Here is a 14,199-nt window from a genome sequence, read left to right as displayed (position 1 = left end):
GAGGTCCCATTACTATTCTGCCATACGGCCCCTAAAATCTCAGAGCCGCCTATATTGTTAGATATACTCTGTTATAATAATTTGGGTTGTATCAATTAGATTACATTATAGGAAACCAACTTATATATATACATAGAGCTTCAATTGATGAATCTTTCAAATTAGCTTATTTGAAAGATCCTTGTAGGACCCACTCCGTATTATATTTCACTAATCCAAACCGTCTCTTTTGTAGATACTCATTCAAAGATTATCTCTACAAAAAATCACTTGAATCCGATATCATTTGACCATTCAATTGAATTATTGAAATTTTAGTACTTTCTTGAAGTATCGTGTTTATCGATTTTGTAGGACACAATTGGATATCGAACTAATTTCCGATTTGTCTAATTTTTTGCAAGGATGATCTATGAATATAGACTTAAAAAATAGATTGTTTCAATCGTTGAAAAAAAAATCGTAAGGAACTCTAAAAGGTGTCCCTCAAATAAAATTATTTGACAAATCCCTCAATAACAGGGGCTGTAAATATATACATATATATTAGTGGGTCATAGATTGCATGTGATATTCAAAGTGGCGATACCGTCCACGTTCTCTCCATGAAATTTACTTCTAACAATTAAAAGAGTCCCATGATTGGATGCCCCACAAAAAATTAAAATAAAACAAAATATGTTATTTATTTGTATGTATAAATGTTTAAAGTTTACATGATTTCACCATCAGCTGGTTTGCCCGAGAGGTTAAGGGGGAAGACTTAAGATCTTCTGCACATAAGTGCGCATGGGTTCGAACCCCATAGCCAGCAAATTATCGTATTTATTTTGCTTTTTCTTTTTAAAATATACCAATTATGTGCAATTTATTTTCTTTACCAAATACAAAAGCCCAATTTAGTTTCAGTTTTCTGACCAACTTGGGCCTACCATCTCGGCCCAAAAATAAAATCAAAGTCGACAAGGCAGTCTCCTAGCCATCACTATTAACACTTTCCTCGAGCACAAGAAACCCACTCTGTCTAAATAAGCATTCCTTCCATTAATTTTCTCTGCTCGATCTTCGTCTCCGTTCTTCGTCTTCCTCTTCCTCTGCGTGATTATCAGTCGTCCAGGTATTTCCACAAGCTCTAGTTTGTACCAATTTTGTCGATTTTCATTACAGAGTTCATGAAATTTAACATTTTGAACCAGCTTTCGATTTCTAGGGTTCAATCTGGAACCATGATCATAAAGCTGTCGATGATTTAATTTTCTTTTTTGGTCAATGCTTTCTTCTCAGAAATTTAAGAGATATGAAGCTTGATACTAGCGGTCTTGAATCAGCTGCGCCACTGGTTGGCGCGAGCAGTGGGTTTCTTGATGGGTTTGCAGATGCTCCATCGTTCGAGGTTCCTACTACCAATGATGTGAGTTGTGATGTGCATGTTATGCTTTCTTCCTGTGTCTCTTAGGCTGTGTGGTAACATTTTTCTGATTATGAGTTTTTCTCCTGCTTCAGTTTGATGGCTTTCAGAAAGAAGCTATTCAAATGGTGAAGCCTGCGAAGGGGACAACCACACTTGCGTTTATCTTCAAGGATGGCGTCATGGTTGCCGCTGATTCTCGAGCTAGCATGGGAGGATATATATGTAATATTTTATTACTTCAAATTGTTTGCAAATATGTGATAGTCCTATGCTTTGTCCCATGAACTTTTTATTGTGTTAATTGAGAGTGATGCTTAAACTTAGTAATACCCGTGAAGATGTGGCTTCTTCACATTTTAGAGTGATTTTGATTAAGTGCTTTGTTCATCGCATTGGCATATTCTTATCATGTTAGTTTAGGTGTCTTAGAATGCATCTGCTACTGTTAATCATGTACCTTGTCTTTGGCTATGGAACATGGGTTCACATTTACAATCTTCTTCCTAATCTTTGCAGCCTCACAATCTGTGAAGAAAATTATTGAAATCAATCCTTACATGCTTGGTACAATGGCTGGAGGAGCCGCTGACTGCCAGTTTTGGCATAGAAATCTGGGGATTAAGGTAGTTCTTGTACCTTTTTTTCTTATTTTGTAGTGTACAATTTGAGAATTGTCAGCTATGATCAACTTTGAAGGGGTGAATATATTTTTTCGGTGTTCTGTACTTTTATCATGTTGTTTTTACAAGGACAAGGAAGGCCAATATGTTTGAGAAACTTTATCATGAGTCATAGTAGTGGCATCGTATTTGTGTTAACCTATTAAGGGCATGATTATTATGCTCTTTATTTTGGCTTAGTATACCGTTAAAGTAGATTACTATTTGTTGTATCTTTCCTTATATGGATTACTAACAATCAATTGTTTGAAATAACTCAGTGCCGGTTGCATGAATTGGCAAACAAGCGCAGAATTTCAGTTACAGGGGCATCAAAGCTGTTGGCAAACATTCTGTACTCTTACCGTGGCATGGGTCTCTCTGTTGGGACCATGATAGCTGGATGGGATGAAACGGTAATGAAATACAAATCTAATCACATGATTGTTTTTTTGTTTTGCAGTCACTTATACTCATGTAATCTGCGACTGCTTCTGGGTGCAGGGTCCTGGACTTTATTATGTGGACAGTGAGGGAGGAAGATTGAAAGGCATGCGGTTTTCAGTTGGATCTGGTTCACCATATGCTTATGGTGTTCTCGATGATGGGTGTGTACTTTCACTCCTTTAATTTTTTGTTTGTCTATTGGTGCAATATTTTTTGAGCCATTGTTTCTGCAGTGTCTTCCCTTTATTAAGCGTTGAACACTTGAACACATGAATTACAAGTGCATAAGATTTAGTTATAGATAAGGTATTACAAGCAAGTGGAAGTGTAAAAAACGCCCGTTTCAAAACTTTGAATGTCATGGGAACTTGTCTCTGGAAAAGAAAAAGGGGAAATGAAAAAACAATTAAAAGGATTAAGATAAAGATAAGTGAGGGAGTTTAATAAAATGGGAATAAGATTTCTTTCACTTATGTTCCTGCCATTCTTTTCCTTTGGTTCTGTCAGAGGTTCGATTGATCTTTGGGGTAACTGGATTATGATTGAACCCCCTTGCTCTGATGGTTGCAGCACAATCGCATTTTGTTTTTATAACTATTCTGCTTTTTATCCATCAAAGTTATCTTATTATGACTTTAATTATGGCATTCTGTTTTGCCTTAATAGAAACTTTTGAAATTGGCCTTCTTTTTCTTTATTGCGTCAAATATATAAAGTTTTTCTCTGACTTTTGGTTCCCTACAATATTCTGAGTATATTTGAGTTTTTTTCGTGTGGATGCATTGCTTGTTTTCTGCAAACCTTTATATTTTGGTGCATCATCATTCAACTGACTGTAGTTGCTTATGCTAGGTACCGGTACGATATGTCTGTTGAAGAAGCTGCTGAGTTGGCTAGAAGGGCTATATATCATGCAACATTCCGTGATGGAGCCAGTGGTGGAGTTGCAAGCGGTAACGCTCTCTCTCTCTCTCTCTCTCTCTCTCTCTCTCTCTCTCTCTCTCTCTCTCTCTCTCTCACACACACACAGACAGTACACAATACACATTTTACTTATATTTGTTTCTAACTGGTGTTTTTAATCAGTTTATCACGTGGGACCAAATGGATGGAAGAAGCTTTCTGGCGACGATGTTGGGGAGCTTCACTATCACTATTATCCTGTAGTCGAAGGTGCAGTTGAACAGGAAATGGTTGAAGTAGCTGCGGCCTAAGAATCTTGCGCAACCTGGACCGGGTTTGAAGTGTTGTTCCCCCCCTTCATGTATCTGATGGCAGATGGAAATGCAAGACTAGAGGATTTCATGACCTATTTCGGTTGATATGTTGTTAGAATCGGGATTTTAAGTTTGATGTCATAGAACTTTCTGAAAATCATCATCATCTTTCCATTGTGGATTTCATTTTATCTATTGTTGGTGATGCCCTTCCATTTTAGTTAAACCCTGGTCAAACTGGGTTATATTTTTTCTCGGTGCTCATACTCCTGCCATGTTCGTATTTTATAATACTAATCTAAATCCAATTAGAGAAAATGGAAAGGGGGGTTTTTTATTTATTTATTTATAATAATGGACACGGGCATTGGGTGGTAAAATGAAATAAGTTACTATTTTGATGATGGATCTTGTGCCATATAGTTGGATTAAAATAGTTTGGCCATAGCAGCATGCTTCTTTCTTTGATTTAAACTTCCTTGACTTGTTTAACAATTGAACATTAAAACAGTTTCGTGGAGGATTTGGGGGCCACAAACATGTATCTTTCCTTATTGCTGTATTTTGCAACCACTGTTTAGTGCTGTATTTTGCAAGGCCTCCAGTTAATTAAGCGGCTCATTACTATAATTAACAGTCCCAAGAACAAGATCAAACACTCCAACATCCTGTCTCCTTGACATTGAATCTCAAGCCTACATTTCCGATTTAGGGTTTACAAATCATGTATTCACGTGTTCGTGAACAAATTTCCTAATGACTCATTTGATCATCACTTCAATTTTAGTTTTTAGTTTTCATTTTTTGTGCTAGAGTATAGAGGAAAAAGAGGGATAATGGAAGTGAGAATGAGAGTGAAGATGAGATTGAGAGGGAAGATAAGAGGAGATGATGTGAGGGATCAGTAACAAAAGTGAAAGCAAAAACTAGAAACTGAAATCTATTTCAAATTGTTTTCATTTTTGTTACTTTTTCCTCTCATCCTCTCTCTCAATCTTATCCTCACTCTCATTTTCCTTTATACTCTAGCACAAAAAAATAAAAAATAAAAATAAAAATTGAAATAATTATCAAATGAGCCCTAAACTTTTGACCAAACCCAATCCCTGAATTATTTGTTTTGTTTAGCAATACATTTATTTATTTCTCCTCTCCCCAAAGTAATTGATTTTTCAATTTCTCTTTTAACAAGGCTTGGAGTGGGGCAGTCTCTCTTTCAATTTCTTGATTGCTTATTGTTAGCCGTGTCTGCAACTGAAAGCTCAGACAACACGAGTATCGGCGGTCAAGGCAATCTATTGGTCCTTTTTGTTGCTGGTATTTGCACCTTGGTTGTCTGCCTCACAACAAGCATTTCAGGGTCATACAAAAAATCCGAATTCAGTGTCAGCGGTGCTTATCTTAACCAGTTCAATTACATCGAAACCAACCATAATCTCTCTCCTACAACCTTACCCTCAACATCTCCCTCACAAACCCTTACCAGAAATACCAGTTTAAGTTGATTGACACCCTAGTCTTTGCATACTATCAAGACCAGAGATTTGGTCTTGTGACTTTGATTGATAGGCGGACGGCGTTTCACCAACACCCCAAACACCACCATTTTTCAGAATGCAGTTGTTCGAGGCTGGAAGACTATGGTGTTTGATGAACCTGTGCTTTCCAATGCTACTCACTTTTAGAGTATACCTGGCAATTGCTTTGAACGAAAAGATTGATGGGATGGTTTTCCCATATCGCGTGCAACCTAACCGTTCCACTGATGCCGGGTTTTAATGGAACATCTTGTGATAGTTTCAATTCAACACTACAAAGTGCTTCTATATTCCTGTTTAATTTTAATCATTACTTTCAATTTTCTCTATGTGCCTTAGCTTTAATAGATTCTAGTTAAGGTTTTTTTTAAGAATACACGAGTCCCACTTTAGAAACTTAACAAAATAAAAAGTCTCATATATTTAAGAAATTTTGTGTTTTTACCTTGAAACTCTTTTTTCTATCTTCATACCTTTAATCCATTATATTTATTTATTTATCTTGAATCTAGCGACCATGATTCAAATAAGTAAATTTCCTTTAAATTTATGGATTTAAACTTCCTCGGCTTGTTCAACAATTGAACATAATTTTTTTGCCCTTGAAGTCGATCTGGGGCATGCCTGCCAATCATTAAGAAAGATGAAACAGATGCAAATTAGAAGTTGTAGATTACAATACAAGGCAAACACTGGACTTTTCTCTACCACTTTTTGGTTTTACTCTTTTTAGGTTTAATCAGAGTCAGACCTACCACCCCAACATGCTTCAGTGAGGTCACTCAAATCAAATGCGTCAACGAGGAGAACCAAATTTTGCCGTAAATGGGCCCCACCTTTCTCATGAGCATGTGGAACAACTAAACCAAACTAAACCAAACCAAAGGCAGGCTGATTGGGTTGGGGTTGAGTTAACTTTGATTCAACCCCAATCAATTACATCCCTTAAGTACAAAGCATTGGATAATAATAATATTATTATTTTTGCCTATTTATGGGTTTGTCTTTTGTCACACGATGTCATCACTACATGCTAGCTACCAAATATATTCTAGCCAGAATTTTTTTTTCATTAAAATATCAAGTACAGAAAGGGAAGGGAGTCTACTTTTTATAGCCAATAAATTAAGGTACAATTATATTAATTGTCCATTAAAAAAATAAAGTACAATAATTCGTAGAATACATTGTTCCACCGAAATGAAAATGATGTGTAGATAGATCCCAATCTGGCAACTACTCGAATGAAGACAGGAGGATAATAAAAAGATGGTACAAAGCTAGAGCAATTTAGCACTGCTTTATTAGCTTCTAAGCATGTTTTCATCATTAAGAATAAGATATCATTATTATGCAAGTTTCCACTTAACAATTATGTAATTAGTTTACATGATTAATAAAAAATATTTTGGGAAAAAAAACCTGCTATTTCGTTAGATATCCGATTAATTATGCGGCTGCGTTTTTTATCACATCCCGTACATTAGAGTAATTAGAATTTTCATTTATAGAAAATAAAAAACTACCAAATCAGTTTACTGTAAAACTACATGTCTCTGTTTGGTTGCTGTCAATTAATTGCGAAACCTTGAGGGATTCATCAGGGAGACTCCTTTTTCTTTGGTCAACATAAGTCAGACTTTTAGTTGGAGATTCTTTTTTTCCTACCAGTAACCATTACTTGCTTCATTCATTTGTAGTTGCTCTTGCTCGTTGCTGCTGTTTCTGTGGACCAATGAAGCCACAACAGATACATAGACTCTGTGACTGTGTCTGGGCATATATTTCTTTATTATGATAGTTTAAGTTCCAAAAATTTCCGTGCATACTCATACAATCTTATCAAACAAATGATTCTCTTATTATAAGCAACTGATTCCAGTGCTAATTAAACATATGAGTTTTGTTAGGATAGTCGCACACCCGCACTTGTGTAACTGTGAGTCATTGATGATGAATATGTATTTTATAATGCGATTTACACTTATCTGGTATACGGTATAAGTGACTGTCATTAATGAATACGGCTCTCACAATGTGGCCAAACTCATCGACATGGACGCGATGAATCACTGTCCCTAGCATTTTTCTCTTAAACATAAAAATATTGCAAGCAGGGCCTAGTTTATTAGTTAACCCAGGATAAGAAATTAGATGGAACCAAACAAGTAGTCCAGAAAATGAGGGAATGTTATTTATAACTAGACCTGGCCATATAGTATATGTAAAATCAGCATCATATTCAATTCATGCTTTAAAAACACATTGCAAAAGCCACCACTCTCTATGCCTTTGCTTTTCTTCTACTCCCTCCTTGCCTCCCTCCCCCTTATTCTGTTAGCCAGTCCTCTCTCTCTCTTCAGCTCTATCTCTCTCTCTTTTTGGCGGGAGGTGGACCCCAACAATCAAATCTCCTCCATCTCAAGTCTCTTTCTCATAAATACCGGCGGGCACCAGCCCACCCAGACCTCCAACTACTCTCTCCCACACTCTCTCTCTCTCTCTCTCTCTCCCCATAACAACAACAACAACAACATGCATTTCAATTAGAACCCACATTTCAATTTACAATTTCGCTCCCATTTTTATTTCTCTCTGCCAAATTATGGAACCTTCTATTTTCTTCTTCCTCCTCATCTCCATCTTCATTGACTTCACTCTCTCCCTCACCCCAGACGGCCTCTCCCTCCTCTCTCTAAAATCAGCCGTCGAACAGCCATCCGACGGTTCCGCTTTCTCCGACTGGCTCGACACCGACGACACCCCCTGCCGCTGGACCGGCATTTCCTGCATGAACGTCACCGGCTTCCCGGAACCCCGCGTCGTCGGAATCGCGCTCTCCGGCAAGAATCTCCGCGGGTATATTCCGTCCGAGCTCGGAACCCTAGTCTATCTCCGGCGGCTCAACCTCCACAGCAATAACTTCCACGGCTCTATCCCTTCCCAGCTCTTCAACGCCACCTCACTCCACAGCATCTTCCTCTACGGTAACAACCTCTCTGGTTCGCTCCCTCCCTCGATCTGCAACCTCCCCCGCCTCCAGAACCTCGACCTCTCCAACAACTCTCTCTCCGGTTCGCTCCAAGCAGAGTACTTGAAGAACTGCAAGCAATTGCAGCGGTTGATTCTCGCGAGGAACAGATTCAGCGGCGAAATTCCGGCGGGAATTTGGTCCGATATGGAGAATCTAATCCAATTAGACCTCTCCTCGAACGAGTTCACCGGATCGGTACCGGAGGATTTCGGCGAGTTGAAGTCCCTGTCCGGTACCCTCAACCTCTCGTATAATCACTTATCGGGCAAGATTCCGAAATCTCTCGGCCATTTACCGGTGACGGTGAGTTTCGATCTCCGAAACAATAACTTGAGCGGGGAAATTCCCCAAACGGGGTCGTTTTCGAATCAGGGGCCTACTGCGTTTCTGAACAATCCTCTGCTATGCGGGTTTCCGCTTCAGAAAACTTGTAAGAACCCGGGGCAGAGCTCGCCGGGTAATCCGAATTCGGGACCCGGATCCGAAAACGGTCCGAGAAAGGGTTTGAGTCCGGGTTTGATTATCTTAATATCGGTGGCTGACGCGGCGGGAGTGGCGTTTATTGGGCTAGTCGTCGTTTACATCTATTGGAAAAGAAAAGATAATTCGAACGGCTGTAGCTGTACAGGGAAGAGCAAATTTGGAGGGAACGAGAAGCTTCATCTCTGTCAACTCTGTTCTTGCGCTTGCATCAATGGCGGCTTTGGGAACGAGGATTCGGAACAGGGCGACCCAGAAAAAGCAGAGAGGGGAAAAGGGGAGGGAGATCTCGTGGCCATTGACAAAGGGTTCACGTTTGAGCTCGACGAGCTTCTGAGAGCTTCGGCATATGTGCTGGGCAAGAGCGGGTTGGGGATCGTGTACAAAGTGGTGCTCGGCAGTGGCATCCCTGTCGCTGTGAGGAGATTGGGTGAGGGCGGTGATCAGAGGTACAAGGAGTTTGCGGCCGAGGTTCAGGCGATTGGGAGAGTGAAACATCCGAATGTTGTGAAATTGAGAGCTTATTATTGGGCTCCGGATGAGAAGCTTCTGATCAGTGATTTCATTTCTCATGGCAGCTTGGCCTCTGCTCTTCGCGGTGAGTTTTTTCTTTTCTTCCTCTGTTTGTTTTGTTTTGTTCGTATGCAGTTGTGTGAATTGAATTACGTGGTTTTGTCATTTGTGAGTCAGAATCTGATGTGTCGTGTTTTGGTTGGCGTCTTTTAGTTGACTGGTAGTCTTTGTTGAAGGCATATAATGCAGCTGGGCCACGATTAGGTAGTTTATTTATGCCTAGATTTGGGCTATTGTAGAAGCTTGAATTAATTGTTATTGGTTGGGACTGGATCGATCGTTCAGAGCTTACAGGTTTAATGGGCAGCGGGAACTAATTATTATTCCGCGTAGTGCACGAATGATGATATTTTATTATGTTGCTCCACGCTTATTATTGTTAGTTGGTCTCTTCTAACCATCATTTTCTTTTTCCTAATGTGCCAGATAGCTCATAAAATTAGACCAAATTGAAACTAATAAATCTTTGCCAACTTTGCAAGTAATAGAAAAATGACATGATCTGCCAACAAGGGTTGGTTGAGTTGATAAGGATCGTTCTTTTCGCTATCGAGACCTAAATTCGAGTCTTGCTGCCGATACTTCTTCTTGTTCGGTAGTATGTAAAAATCAAAAAAAGAGCTAAGACCACCTCTGTAAGCTCTCAAAGAAGCTTTTGTATGCCCTAGCTATGGGATGAGTAGCCTCCCCACCCTGTAAATTTTTTCTCATAAAAGAGAAAGACAGGATCTCCTATTGGTTCTTCAATTCTGGGTAACAGTTGTAGCTTGTATTGTTTGAGTTAGGAACAAGGGGTCTTTGCCTTGGTTAAATTTGATGTTACAATTTTCACCTTTGCTTGAGAGTATGTGAAGAGTGGCCCACGGGTAGAGCACTTTGCATGTGGACAGTGCATCAGTGCTGCGATGGGACACGAGTGAGTAAACTGTGTTGTGGGGCTTGCACATTTGTAGGGTTCAATCACAAAATGGTAGGTCAGGATGATCATCCCTCCCTCATGCTGCCGATGAGTTTTATTTTCTGTGGCCTTTTTCACAACCGAAGGCCGGATTTTGTTCTCTTTTGTCCTTCTCTGCCCTGAAATGATCATCATACTTTTTGCATTTCTTTTTACGTTTCCTTGATGGCATGGAGCCACAACCACTACAACTACCATGGCCCATGGGCATGGGGTTAATATTGCAATTCTTGTATATTTTAACATTTTACTTTTGGCTACAGTATTATAGACTTTGTTTGTATGTTACTTTTGGCTACATAACTGTTTCTTTAATTAATTTCTTCCTTTAATTTTTTAAAAAAGAAAGCTAATGAAACTGGAAACTCTACTTCATTTTGCAGGGAGAAATGGCCAGTCATCATCAAGCCTCTCATGGACCACGAGGCTAAAAATCGCCAAGGGAACAGCCCGGGGCTTGGCCTACCTCCATGAATGCAGCCCAAGAAAGTTTGTACACGGAGACATCAAACCCTCCAATATTCTTCTTGACAATGAATCTCAAGCCTACGTTTCCGATTTTGGACTCAACAAACTGATAACCATCACAGGCAACAACCCCTCCTCAGGTGGCTTCATGGGTGGAGCTCTGCCTTACCTAAAATCAGTCCCAACAGAGCGATCAAACAACTACCGTGCCCCGGAGGCCCGAGTCCCGGGCAACAAACCCACCCAAAAGTGGGACGTGTATTCGTTTGGAGTTGTGTTGCTTGAATTGCTCACTGGAAAGTCCCCCGAGCTCTCTCCGACCACATCAACTTCCGTTGAAGTCCCGGACTTGGTGAGGTGGGTGAGGAAAGGGTTTGAGGACGAAAACCCTTTGTCAGATATGGTAGACCCTATGTTGCTTCAAGAAGTGCATGCCAAGAAAGAGGTGCTAGCAGCCTTTCATATAGCGCTTGCATGTACTGAGACAGATCCCGAGGTTAGGCCAAGGATGAAAACTGTCTCTGAAAATCTTGAAAGGGTTGGGACGTGAGAGAATTTGATGGTTCTGGTTTGGATCCACATTTATATATAGCCAAGAAATTCCCACATTCACCTGATGAATTTGCAGATTGAAATTTGTCACATGGTGAATTTTGATAGGTGGTGGTAGCATTCAGAGTCTTCTCTACCATCTAGATTTATTTCGAAAACCCAAATCGTTTTTGGAAGTCAAGCAATTTCCCATAGCATAATTTTGTTATACTTTTCTTTTCTATTTTGTGTTAAATTGATAATTAAGAATTGGGTAGGTTTTGTAATTTAATTCTTTTTAAATTTCTGTCAGTCCCTACAAAATGCTTGTAATAATGTACTTTCCCTCCATTTTGTGCTCCATTATGGGTTGTATATTCACAAGTCCTCAAATAGATATTTTCAACAAAATTCAATCTGATAAAACCATTGTTAGTTTGCCCAAGCAGGACTTTATTCAACCCCATATTTGGATGGAATAAAAAGATATTGACTAGATAACTTATTTGACACATAATTAAGGAGGTTTGCAATATTTCTTCCTTTTATATTCTTTATTCTTTTCTTCTTGTTAATTGGACCTACAATTTTTGTTTGAGCAAAATTCTCATGGGAGAATATTCGTAAGAGATTCTTCATCTTTCAAGCTTCCTTTTCTCTCTTCTTCCTCGATTTCTGTGAAAAAAGTTGGAGTAAATAAATCATACATGGGGGTGTTGGCCAAAGGTTCTCCGATGCCTAATTCAGTTATATGATCTTGAGGAAGATACAAGAATAACAGAGAAGGTCGGAGTTTTCTCTACGGTACGAGAGAATTGGGTGGTGGAGCCGTGAGAGAGAGAGAGAGAGAGAGAGAGAGAGAGAAGGGGTGGCGAGAGAGAAAGTGAGTTTGTGAGTGTGTTTAAAATTACCTTATGTGTGTTGTGTAGCCATGTATTTATAAAGCTCTTGCCTTCTAGGGTTTTTCGGAGAATAATTCCCATATGAAAGGAAATTATTCTCTCCATAAAATGAATAGATTGGATCAATTAAGGAGATTTAATGAAAACCAAATCCATAATTCATGGTGATATCTCTATTTTAAGTCTAAATAATTGGTCAATTAAATGGAGCACAATTGTTGACCTAAGGAATATTCTCATTGTCCACGTGGCGCCTCATGATTGGTTGCCGAAATATGTGCTCCTACAAATGGCCTCTAGCTTCTGCATGATACATGCGTGGCATGGAGGAGATGAGAAATATTTATCGGGGTTTTCAACTGCATCTAGGCTTACTTCTGTGTATTGGGCTCCTAACTGGAGGAGGCTTTTAATTTCTTCTTGGAGTTGGGCTCCTAATTGGATTAGGCCTTTGATTCCTTCTTGACCTATGATGCGCAATCATTATAAATGCAAGGCTTCTCTTCACTCATCTTCAAATTGCAAACTTGTTTTCCTATATTTTCTAGCTTGTGAGAGAGATCTTAGAGGATCGTACTGCTTGTCGAGGACAGGATTTGCCATACATACCAAGGTCACACTTGGTTTTTTTTTTTTTTTTTTTTTTTTTCCCAATTGGTGAGAACTGGCTGGGTGGGCTCAACCAGTTGTTGCCGTGACGCAGCGACAAAGGCTAGAGTGACTAGCGACGACGATGGCAGTGGTCACTGGCGGCTGCTGCCACAATTTGATTTTTTATTTTTATTTTTATTTTAAAGCTCTTCCCAACGAGGTCTAATTGGCGCAACTGGTTGGATGTGGCCGTGATCGCGAGGATAGGCTGGAGTGGCGGTTATTGCAGTGGCTGTCGAGATGGCCGCATGATCCTCTTCCTCTTCGTGTGGGTCAGCTGGTCGGCTTTTGTTGAATCGAGGCATGCTGGCTGGGACTAGCCTATGTTGGTTGCGCCGAGGTCGCAGGAGAAGGCTGCTGTTGCGGTAGTTGTCGGCTTCTGCTAGTAGCAGCTATGACTATTGTTTTTTTTTTTTTTGAGCTACGCCGCGACCTGCTAGGGTGTTGCATGTAATATCCTGCCCCCAAATAATTTATTTAATTTCCTATTTTTTTAAAAACAAAGGATGATCCTATTCTTAGAGTTTTTTTTGTGGTTTAAGGTTGATTTTTGCTCAGAGATGGTTTGGGAAAATTTCTTGGCTCCATTACGTAGTCCAAATCGGAGTTGAATTGAGAAAGTTACAATCAAAAGAAGTGTAAGGACATGATCGTAATTTTTGCAAGAAGGGTGTTAAAAAGTCAGATTTTCTCACACTCCCTTTTGATTCTTCCCCGCTCTCTCGCTTCTCTCCTTGTGACAGTCACTGTTCACATTGACTGTTCGGCTTCTCCAGCTAATTTCGTCGTCGTCCGGTCGTTCCAAGCTACACCACCACCCACAAAAGCTTTGTCTATGTCTCCTTTACCTAACTCATTCCTCAATAGAACTCAAAAACCCCAAAAATACCTGGATTTTGGACTGAAAATTAGAAAAGCTCCACCTGATGCCGACCGATTTTTAGAATTTTCAGGCGACTCCGGCCACCAATTTTGTTAGACAAGGTATGGATTTTCATCATTTTCCCATGATCTATCTGTTTTTGGAGTTGGTTTGGGCAGATTTCGTGGTTTAAAGAAGTGATTAGGACATCCATTTTGGCCGGTGGTTTTAGCTGTGTTTCAGGCCACTCCGGTCACTTTTGGCCAGGGTCTAAGAATTAAAAACATTCCTCTAAGTGTGTTTGACCTGTTGGTATAAAAATTGGTCGGTCGTTTGGAGATTTTTCGGTTGTCAGAAATTTTGTAAGATCCCACATCAACCAACGGAGAGGGGGTGATGTGCCTTATATGTGCACACCCGCATCCATCTAGCACGAGGCCTTTTGGGAGCTCACTGGCTTCGGAGTCG

General features: G+C 39.8%; 2 protein-coding genes and 1 non-coding gene across 3 annotated transcripts; all 3 read left to right on the top strand.

The window, feature by feature from the left end:
- TRNAL-UAA lies at positions 732-814 on the top strand. Its single transcript has one exon. It is a non-coding gene; the product is annotated as a tRNA-Leu (tRNA).
- Positions 982-3,998, top strand: LOC18791592 (proteasome subunit beta type-5). The gene is made up of 8 exons (XM_007222536.2): positions 982-1,117; positions 1,285-1,411; positions 1,504-1,633; positions 1,928-2,034; positions 2,352-2,486; positions 2,575-2,678; positions 3,370-3,470; positions 3,604-3,998. Exons 2-8 carry the CDS (start codon positions 1,298-1,300, stop codon positions 3,729-3,731), a joined length of 819 nt encoding a protein of 272 aa, XP_007222598.1. The 5' UTR covers positions 982-1,117; positions 1,285-1,297; the 3' UTR covers positions 3,732-3,998.
- Positions 7,431-11,742, top strand: LOC18793413 (receptor protein kinase-like protein ZAR1). The gene is made up of 2 exons (XM_007225128.2): positions 7,431-9,384; positions 10,701-11,742. The coding sequence occupies exons 1-2, from the start codon at positions 7,878-7,880 to the stop codon at positions 11,333-11,335; spliced, it is 2,142 nt and encodes a 713-aa protein (XP_007225190.1). The 5' UTR covers positions 7,431-7,877; the 3' UTR covers positions 11,336-11,742.

This window comes from Prunus persica, chromosome G1 (genome assembly GCF_000346465.2).
Source record: "Prunus persica cultivar Lovell chromosome G1, Prunus_persica_NCBIv2, whole genome shotgun sequence".
Taxonomy (NCBI): domain Eukaryota; kingdom Viridiplantae; phylum Streptophyta; class Magnoliopsida; order Rosales; family Rosaceae; genus Prunus; species Prunus persica.
The sequence above is the reverse complement of the archived record's forward strand: the minus strand, read 5'-3'. Positions and strand labels throughout refer to the sequence as shown.